Source organism: Odontomachus brunneus, unplaced genomic scaffold (genome assembly GCF_010583005.1).
Source record: "Odontomachus brunneus isolate Ranch 3 - 2012 unplaced genomic scaffold, Obru_v1 Obru_scaffold_010, whole genome shotgun sequence".
NCBI classification, from domain to species: Eukaryota; Metazoa; Arthropoda; class Insecta; order Hymenoptera; family Formicidae; genus Odontomachus; species Odontomachus brunneus.
The window spans coordinates 2,377,209-2,387,561 of record NW_022639460.1 but is presented as its reverse complement, the minus strand read 5'-3'; the positions used below and the strand labels follow the sequence as shown (position 1 = coordinate 2,387,561).

The following is a 10,353-nucleotide window of genomic DNA, read 5'->3' as shown; positions in this document are numbered from 1 at the left end:
AGCGCACCTAATCAAACAAACTATTTAAATTAACTATTTCTTTAGAGTTTCGGTTTGTTTTACAATAGTTCTAGAGTTCTATATCATATACATATATATGTATATACGTATATATATATATATAGGGTGTAGAAAAAGGCTGTGTCATAACTTTGCAGAGTGATAGTACAGATCAAGGTGAACAGAAAAGGTCCTATGAACATAGGTCCGAAAATGCCTAGTTTACACACACACACACACACACATATAATTTACTTATTACCGTTTATTACTTATTTATTTATTTGTTTAGAGAATATATGAAAGAATAGTGGCGATTGTTTTGTGGTACTTAAACGGGAGATAAAGTATCTGAAAATTGCGTAATATCTCCGCTTTTACAGAAAGGCGTTACGGTATTTTCCTTGGATTGGACTGACGCGGCATGCACGACTGGCCTACCTCTTGTAAAATTCTTAGCATACCCTGCTGCGGTGATTAACACTCGTAAAATAGGTGAACTCATGGCTAGGTACAACTATTTTCCATATATACGTCACATTAAATGAAAATTTAATATAAGTGCCATAAAAAATGTCAAACGGACATTGTGCAGTAGAAAAGGCAACGTAGTAAGCGCTTTCCGTTGCGTTTGCAGCAGCTTTGCAATTGTTGTAAGATTTTTTTTTGAACGACACATCGGTTAACGTTTTTCCAAGATGTTTACTAAGCTGTCCAGTATATTGAAAGTACGCTAGAATAAATGACGACCGCTTAATAAATATATTGGAAAGGCGTAAACCGGTAATCGTTCATCAGAAAATCTTGCAGCAGTTACAAAGCTGCTGACAGCGCAGCGCAAAACGCTTGTGACTAGAAGTAAAAAGTAATATGCTGGAAGTTCTTATGTGCTATTTGGAAATAAAAAGATATTTGCATCAAAGGATACTTTAGATCGCTGAGTACACTTATAGAATGTTTCGGAAACTATCCTTTCCTCTTAATAGTCAATAAATAGCTATAAAATGAACGTGGCAAAAAGAGGGAAGGTAGATTAAAGAGAAATGTTTGCATGTCACGTTAATTTTACAGCTATTTATTAACTGTTAAAGGATAATTTTCGGAACGATTTACACGTATGTTTAAGCGATTAGAAATGTTCTTTCACAAAAATATCTTGTTATGTCGAAATTGTACACAAAGATTTCGGATATGTGTTTCTCGCTTTTGACGTCATTAATCCGAAGTTCTGTAGCGAATATCTAAGAACCTTAATGATATTTTGTGGTTTTTTAATTGATATATTTTTAAATACTCAGTGAAAGTGAAAGTATTGCTAATTAGGCAAGTAAACCATCACTTATAAGATTGGCAAAACTCTTGTTGAAACTCACTCAGGCATGAAAGTTCTAATTTAGGAGAATTTTTACAACACTAACGATTGAGAAAATGTAGAAGGAGATTTTCTGTTTCCAAGATATTCATGCAAATCTTATTTTACAGTTACGTCGTATCGTTGAACCAGAAATGCAGTGTTCCTGTGAACAACATCAGATTTTTTGGTCACAGTCTTGGCGCGCACGTGTGTGGATTCGCCTCGAAACATATTCAAGAGTCGGGCTACAGTCGGCAGAAAATCCCGCTTCTAATCGGCTTCGATCCTGCGCAGCCGTTGTTTATGTTGAATAAGTGCGAAGATAGATTATGTAAGCAAGATGCAGATCTGGTTATAGCGTTGCACACATCTACACTCGGAATGACGCGTCCCATTGGCCACACCGATTTTTATTTCAATGGCGGATCCCTGCAGCCAAAATGTAAGTAACAAAATTTCTCTTCACATACATAGAAAAAGATTGTAACCTAATCTAGGTACATGTTATTTGAACGATGTAAAGTAAATTCAAAAGAAAGTAAAATAAAAGAACAAGCGAAAAAAAGGTGCGCCATAGTAAATTTATATTTCAGGTCCTTTAAATATAGCATGCTCACATAGCAGCGCTGTTCTCTACTTGGCCAAAATAATAGAGGACGGTACTTGTAAATTTCCTAGTGTTCCTATGTCGTAAGTCTGATTCTTCTTCACTATTTAATACGTTGACTGTTACGATAATTTATATTTATTATATTAATATTCGACAGAAGTTTAAATGATACGGTAAACAAATGCAAGTTACGGTATATATATTCGTTAGACTGGCTCTCGATTGATTACGTATTTACTGTGTTATATATAACTATGGGATTAAGTTTTATGTGTAAATTTGTGAGACGTGGCAATATTCTAACGACATCTAGTGATTTCATTAGCAGTCAATGTGTTAAGCTTCGTCACGATCGAGTCTTCTTTTATTATATTAAGGGTAACATCACCCTAAGAACTGAAAAAAGCTGAATTAGAAATCATCAATTTTTTTCAACGCAGTTCTATTATAGCTCTAATAATATTAAAAAATCAAATATAATATCTTGTGCAAAAAATGCTTAATGGACGGAAGATTTATTATTCAAAATATATTTAATTTTAATTTTAATTTATTAAAATTATAAAATTAATTTTATTTATTAAAATTTAATACAAGAGAAATGGGATACAGAAAACCTTTAAAATCTTTAAACCTTTAAACTGTACTATGCATCTTAAATGTATAATATTTATGAACATGTGTTCAGATGTTACTGAAACTATAATATAATTGTATATATATAATTGTATCTGTATGTTATTTAACTTTTCTTTTTCAGATATCCGGACGTCATATGGCGATGGAAAAAGTATGAACGTTCTTAGATATCATTTATATGATTTATATATTTATCTCGCTATTACTATCGTGACTCTCTTTATCTTTTAATTATTAATAATATTTATTACTTATATTTATACCATATATGTATATTTACTACTTATCGTTTCTATATAACTTGATATTCTTGCAGACCTAACTATCCACAGTCTAACACAATCAAATGTACACCTCTGGATAACATTTGGTCCTGGATAGATGGCAAAAACGAAACATTTGATAAAGATAAAGAACAAGTATACTACACGTTCGTTAATTCGGATACTTTTTGTGCCAACGATAATTTTAGCTGTCAAGACTAGCGACAACAACAGTGATAACAATGGTTACGAAACGGCCTTAGTAAACATTAACTAACAATAATATTGCAATGTTACAATTTCTCGCTCAACAATGTAATTGTTATATGTTATATTTTATTTACATGTTGAATAGAAGATTATATAACATTAATGTTACGTTATTGATAGTTGGTACTTACTGGAGATAGTGTAATAATCTTTTAATCAATTATAATAATAAACTGCTTTATCTTCACCTTGACTCGTTTGTTTGCCAACAATGTTACTTATCTATCAGTTTTCCATTTTAATCGCTGCGCTCTGCAGTTATATATTTTCCATAACGACGTAACACAGCTTATCATGTTACGCATGCAATTAAATAAATTATCACAAACATCCGACAAAAATGTCGGAAAAACTAAAATTTATTTTTGTGCGCGATGAAATCAACTCGCGCTGTCGATGCGCAGTTTTCTTTAAAGTAAAAATGTTTTTTCAGATGTGGAAAATAAATCATCCAGCGAAAAATAAACGAAAATTGGACGAATAATTTAACGAGAGCATTAAGAAAGAAATGGATCTTCTGAAGTAAGACAATACGCGATGTTTTCAAGTTAATCAAATCAATCCTCGTAAAAAATCGATTTTATACGCAAATTTTTAAAACTCTTCGCCGAGTGTCCCGACGAAGAAAAAGGAAGAAATTCCTGCGAGTTTCATGCGCGCGTCGGCAAAAGAGAGTTTCTTACAAACTTCTTTATATTTACTCACGATTCACTCACCGTAACGTTCTGCATAAACTTGCGAATTATGGGTTTACCAAGACAATCCATTCATATCTAATAAAGTTCACGTTCAACTAATAATGAACAAAAACGTTTTGCACATCGCTGCAACCGTATGGGCAGACATCTACGTCGTATAACATTGTAAGGAGTCAGTTTATTACGTGCAGTAACATTTATGCAGAGTACATTTATCTCAATGTTCTCTTGTCTTATTTCCTTTTGTTAATTTACAGTCGCGTGCTGTACGATGCTGGCGTCGTCACAGTCCGAATCGGAAAGACAAAAGATCCGTAACAAGATGAACGACGACCCGATTCTAGCGAAGATCTTGCGGCAGTTAGACACGAGCAAGGGCGAAGATGACGCCGATGAAATCATGGAAGCGAGATCGCAGCGTAAGAGGCGAGAAAAGAACGAGGATACGGGCGAGCCCAGCGGTTAGGTTCAAGGCACAAGGAACTTGATTAACTTAGAACATCTGATATTTGCGCAGGGTAGTCACTTCATGGCGAACAAACGTTGCCAGCTTCCCGACGGTAGCTTCCGCAAGCAGCGAAAGGGGTGAGTGTGATTCTGCGACATTAAAGTGCGAGATTAGCGCTTGCTTTTATGCAAATCAAATGTCGTCAAGATGTTTTTACATAAAAAAAATTATAGACAGCAAAATACTGTATTCAAATAAATGTTACTTGTTTCGAGTATTTCATAAAAACATATTTTTCTGTGTATAGAACAGTAGAATAATGTTTCTCTACTTTTATATTATAATATATTCTTATTTTGTATTCTTCTTACATTTCATTAAAATTAAACCATTCTATAATATCGTTGAAATATTTGCAGGTACGAAGAGGTTCACGAAAGATTGGAATCAATTTGAAGGAAAATCATATTACATGTTCGTTGACTCGGACACTATGTGCACCAACGATAACTTTAGCTGTCAAGACTAGCGATAGCAACAGCAATAACAATGGTTACGAAACGGCTTCGGTAAACATCAATTAACAATTAACAATAACATTACATCAATGCTACATCGCTATCTTGGGAGAAATCGTGAAATGGTCCTTTTAGAACATAAATTTTCCTTGAGAATTCCATTAAAATCGGAATAATATTATAATTAAAAAATAGAAAACATTGATTTAATAATAGCAAGATAAATTTTCAAACTTCTCGAAATTTTCTATTAATATTCTCCATTGTGCCTGAATATAATTAAGCGATGTTATTAGTTATTAGAATGAAATTTCTTGTAAGTGTGTAATATATTATTTCTGATAATAAATGCAATTTTCATTTATACAAAGAAATAAAGCATATAAGCGGACAAGATAAAAGCTAGCTCTTAGATATTATCAAATTCATTGATATTAAAGGAAGTTCTTTTTAATTTTAAGATTTCAAAAAATCGATTTTTCTTTTTTTATATTTTTGAAAGCTCTTAGAAATAACCCACATAAACATTATTTGGGAGAAATAAAAATTGGTTAAAATATACAGGTCAGAATGCGATATATAAGCGCTTGGCCGTTTCAACATGTCTAAAATCGGGACATAAGACGTCTTAAAGATAATCTTTAAGACGCCTTAAAGATATTTATACGTAAATCGTCTGAAAGACATCTTAAAGATGATCTCTAAGGTGTCCTATGTCCCAATTTTAGATATTATGTTGTCTGGGAAATAGTGCACTGCTAGCTGCTTTATTTTCGATCTATTTTATCCTGCCAAAATAGTTTTAAAATATATTAAACCAATTTATGAGGACCTGTCTTCAGACTTATTACTAAGTCGACGAGGGATGTGTATGAGAAGAAATAATAAAAACACGACTACTATACGGATGTTCTTTGCGCATTATTATATATTTCTCGATTACCTTACTGAGAGAATTAAATTTTATAATTATAGTTTTATTATCTTATTTATTCTCTTATATATGTGACGTGTTCATTCGTTATTCCGTTCATAAAACAGCAGACACGATCAATGATCAAATGATCCGCCACGGGAATAACTCCGTTCGACACAACGCGCCGTGGTATGTACATCGTGGTACATCGCTTAGACGTTTCTCGCATTTTATCGTACACATCGTGTTAATATTCCCAGTCTGTTATTTTTTTCTTTTTCGTTTCGATTCGCGTAAGTAAAATACATGGTCACATGTGAACGTATGTGTATGTGTGTGTGTGTGTGTCTTCGGGTGTGTGTATGTGTATATGCGTGGCTACGCTTGTGTATACGTGTGAGGCTGTGTTAATACGTCGGACAGCCGTCCGTAGTTTCCCTTAGACGTACAACATCGATAGCCTTGTCGAGAGAGATCGGAGAAATATCACTATTCCCTCGTAATGTGAATACACAAGTCTTTTAAAATCCGATTCGATCTGTTCCGCTCGATCCATTTATGATTCATGATACAATTCGATATCTTCGACGAAACAATTATCGAAACCAAGTTGACGAAATCTTAAACTAATCTCTGTTCGCTATGGGCTACAGAACTCTGACAGGAATAAAAATTTGGTAAAATTTGTGAGTTGTAAAGTTGAAAAATTAATAGAGGTATGAATTTCTTATTACGTATATTTATTAACAATATCTTGGTATAAAAAATTAAATTTTATGATGAATATTAACGTCACTGTGTTTATTTAAATTCTGTTCTGCGAAAGAATCATGCTTCAACAACAGTAATCGACTTGGAGTGATCTGGTTTCTCAATAGGAGTGATAGGAATAATCTTAAATCAATATTAATATGTATATATGTTTTTTATTCAATAAAATATAGTTTTCGGTTGACACGGAGAATCTCCGCAAATTTTAAAACTATTTTTCATTTATGTATTTTCGAATTTTTCAGTAAAAAAGAATTAAATTTGATTTTTTATAACTTTCATTTTGCGAAATATTGTTTTTTCAAAGCCCACTTTATGAATTAATAACTATAGTTTTGATGAATAAAATAAATATATTGATACTGATTCTAGATTACTCCTGTTGAGGCCAAGATGATTGAAGCATGATTCTTTTGCAGAGTAGAATTGGAAACAATGATGTGTTAATATTTACCATAAAATTTAATATTTTTATATCAAGATATTGTTAATAGACATACGTAATAAAAAAAGTCATATTTCTATTAATTTACAACTTTTTACAGTTTCATAAATTTTATCTAATTTTTACACTTATTAGTCCTGTAAGCCCTTAATAGCGTATTAGTCAGAAGGTGTCGCGATACGATATAACGATGACGATGGGGAAAAATAATGTGCGCAGAACTGATAAAACACGCCACCTTTTTTTCCCATCGCAGTATATAACATTATTTGGCGTATCGTATTAAAATCAGGGATAAAAGAATTCTGACTGTTTAAAATTATCGCACATAAAACGCATAAAATCTTAAGTTTCAAATTCCTCAGTTGCGTTGCAATCTTGCATTCGCAAGGCGGACGTACTATTGTAAAATAGCACAAATAAGTATACCGTGATTTACGGCGTATCGTATTATCGGATAGGGAAAGGTAACAGTCTTGGTTTAACGATGAAGCTTTCCAATTAATTAGGTTTTATCTAAATTTAAAACGGATTTTTCATCACCTTTAAATAATAAACGACCAACACATACCGAAGTTTCGTTACGTTCGTTTACAACTGAATTTATTTCTCTTTTTATATTTTTTAATCTCAAATTTGCAGACGAAAGACACTATTTCGTCCTAACGCGTTACAACAAAAACGGAATTCTAACAATAAACATTCGAACGAAACGAAGTTTCAGTCATTTTTTTTCATCGAGAGACTATTGGCTGTCGTGTTTTCTTTAATGCATCTCTCAGAAACCTATACGGAAGCTCCGCTTCTCGTTACAATGTTGGAGCCAGAACACTTTTAAACTAAACGAATAAATTTTGCTACAGTTCGGAGAAGTATTGTGAGAAGTTTATGTATTGACGCATAAAGTATTTTGTTACATTTCATATGCGCGAACTCATATTCCGACATTTTTCGTCTCAGAGTCGAGAGTAAACTCAAATAAATGGATTAAGAATAAAAACGTGAGACATAGACATGTGTTGGAGGAAAACGTACGTTATTGACTGTCGCTCTATCGTTTTGTATCTTTCATTCGTTCATTTTTCTTTCGTTTTTCATTTTCATTCATTAGCTGGATATTTGATCTTGCCACGTCCGGAGAAACACAATTATGACGCCACTCGTTCGCCTCGCATAAGACTTATAGGTCTGCAATATCATAGACGCCCTGTATATTTCGATACCGCGGCAGCATTGTAATGGTATTTTCAGTTTGCACGGAGCTTTATCGCGACCAACTTACTCTCGATTTCCGAGCCGGTGGAGATGAGTTTCGTGTGCGGCTGTGCGGTTGTGCTCGGCGGCGGATTATTCAGTTGTCCCGTGGTCGTAGGTGCAGCGAAGCCGGGAGGTGGTTGCATCGCCCAATGCTGAGCGGGTGCGTTCTGTTCCTGTGTGAAAGGAATACGTGAATTATGTTACGTTTGCGGCCTCGACAGGATGCAGATACTTTCACTAGGCGACGAATAATAAATTGGTAGAAAATTACAGTTAAGTCGTTGCCGAAAAAACTTGTTCATTTGTTAAATTATTGTCTAATATCATATCTTTTAAATTTGTTTAAAATAGACAGTGACATTAAGGAACATTGTCCTCAACGTCGCGTTTTCAAATCAGCGTGTTTTTTAAATATGCTAATTAATTAACATTTATTATTCGGCAGAACTCACGAAGAAGGGAAATTTACGTTAACTTGTAGTTAGCATATGGAACAGAGGATTTTTTCTCACGTCAGCTACGACATAACTCGTAATTCGAACTTTAGAAAATTACTCTTTTTAATTTGTTAAAATATTTGTTAAAATGTGTGATGAATCTTTCCGATCTGTCTAAGATACAATTGCTGCTTTGAACTTTTTAATACGTTGACTACCAGTGATATTAGGAGACTTTGTATATGATATCATATCTCAGCGTGCTCTTTTATATAATATGCTAATTAATTTACATTTATATTCTCGTCAGAACTCTCACAAAAAAAAAAACCTATATAAGTTAACTCACAATTAGCATATGAGACAGGAAATTCTTTTTCGTACGTCAGTTATTAAATAATTTTAACTTTTAACAGTCTTTAAATCTCGAGAAAGAGAATGGGCAGACTTCTTTTTAAACAGGTGTATGGGAGCTCTGATAACGACTACTTCGAATTAGATAATCCTGTGTGATAATTTCGCGACGAATCTTTCACAATTTGACGCGACAAATGACAGACTTGTATTGTCGATTACTTTGCGCAGGATACACGGAGCTCTGAATACCTGTTGCGCATTGTGAGCTACGGTGTGAGAAGGATGAATATGAGAAAACTGCCATGTGCTAGTAGTCTGGAATGGAAGAGGTCTAGACGAACTAACTATGGCCGGATCAATCGAAGTCCAGTCGGCGATCGGTCCGAAATTGTTCCAACCTCCTTTCTGGTGCAGCGTCTGGTGGTGGAACTGCTGCTGTTGCTGTTGATTGTTGATATCGCACCAATCTTTCAAGGTATACACTGTGTCACCCGCGCACTTGCCGATACCTGGAAATCGAATTGGACGTTAAGCCACGAACATTTATCATTGAGATATATGTGAGTGAGAAAGAAAGTAGAAGAAATTACTTTGTGTGTTGATGAGTGGGTTTCCATTAGGAAGGTATGCGCTCTGCTGTGGTGGCTGTGCTCCTGTAAACATAATACTGGACGAGTGAATCATCGGTAGACAAGTGTATCACAAGTACACAAGTGGGCAAAAATAGAAAGAAATCTTGAAACTCATGTTAAACAGCAAGAAAAATTCGTGCGAATAAAAGCACATCTTTCGTGCGAATAAAAGTCGCGGATATATCAACGCATCTTCGTTTTTTAATTGTTATGTAAAACGCGATAGATGATATTGTGTGCGTAAACATGTAGGAGAGAATTTCATGCATTGCGAAGTGGGAACTTTGACGCTCAAAAAACATTGGAGAAACACTAACCCGAGAGTGTGCTATTCGTTGGAGCTGGTCGTGGTATACCGAGACCGAATGAGTTCATGTGATTTGGCGTGGATCCAGGGAAACCCGGTGGTGGAAGGCGACTACGTTGACCGAGACTGGCAGCTGTAACTGTGCCTTGTGCAGGACTCTGCGCACCGCCGCTTTGTAACAGGTTCTGTGGAAGACGAGACAGGAGGGAATGCGACTGAAGCACTTGTAGGTTTTGCAAGTGCTGGGCTTGTTGCTGCAAGTGTGCTATGTGCGCAACCTGAAAAAGTATTTTGTCATTGAGTTTTGTTTCACGTGGTTCTTTTGTACAAGATAAAATAAAACTATGTAAATCCACATTGTCTTTTTTCTAATTTTCTTTAAAAAAAGAAATTGATATAATATATATTAATATATATATATATATATATAT

At 34.3% G+C, this 10,353-nt stretch overlaps 2 protein-coding genes and 1 long non-coding RNA gene across 13 annotated transcripts in view; 2 read left to right on the top strand and 1 right to left on the bottom strand.

Annotated features, from left to right (window-relative positions):
* Positions 1–3,329, top strand: part of LOC116840438 (phospholipase A1-like) — a 5,872-nt gene extending 2,543 nt beyond the window's left edge. Inside the window, exons 4-8 of the mRNA XM_032807136.1 lie at positions 384–511; positions 1,483–1,796; positions 1,948–2,044; positions 2,725–2,754; positions 2,920–3,329. Of these exons, the coding sequence (XP_032663027.1) occupies positions 384–511; positions 1,483–1,796; positions 1,948–2,044; positions 2,725–2,754; positions 2,920–3,088 (738 nt within the window). The 3' untranslated portion in view covers positions 3,089–3,329. The remainder of the gene's footprint in view (positions 1–383; positions 512–1,482; positions 1,797–1,947; positions 2,045–2,724; positions 2,755–2,919) is intronic.
* A 143-nt stretch (positions 3,330–3,472) lies between these two features.
* LOC116840440 lies at positions 3,473–4,993 on the top strand. The gene is made up of 3 exons (XR_004377357.1): positions 3,473–3,999; positions 4,092–4,419; positions 4,702–4,993. It is a non-coding gene; the product is annotated as an uncharacterized LOC116840440 (long non-coding RNA).
* A 717-nt stretch (positions 4,994–5,710) lies between these two features.
* LOC116840434 (alpha-protein kinase 1) overlaps positions 5,711–10,353 on the bottom strand; it is a 14,196-nt gene continuing 9,553 nt past the window's right edge. For 9 of the 11 annotated variants that reach the window (XM_032807113.1, XM_032807124.1, XM_032807119.1 and 6 more), the window contains exons 12-15: positions 9,933–10,200; positions 9,574–9,636; positions 9,233–9,492; positions 5,711–8,362 (exon numbers count right to left, since the gene is read on the bottom strand). In XM_032807113.1, the coding sequence (XP_032663004.1) occupies positions 8,180–8,362; positions 9,233–9,492; positions 9,574–9,636; positions 9,933–10,200 (774 nt within the window). In that variant the 3' untranslated portion in view covers positions 5,711–8,179. The remainder of the gene's footprint in view (positions 8,363–9,232; positions 9,493–9,573; positions 9,637–9,932; positions 10,201–10,353) is intronic. The other 2 variants (XM_032807122.1, XM_032807123.1) reach the window with 2 other exon arrangements.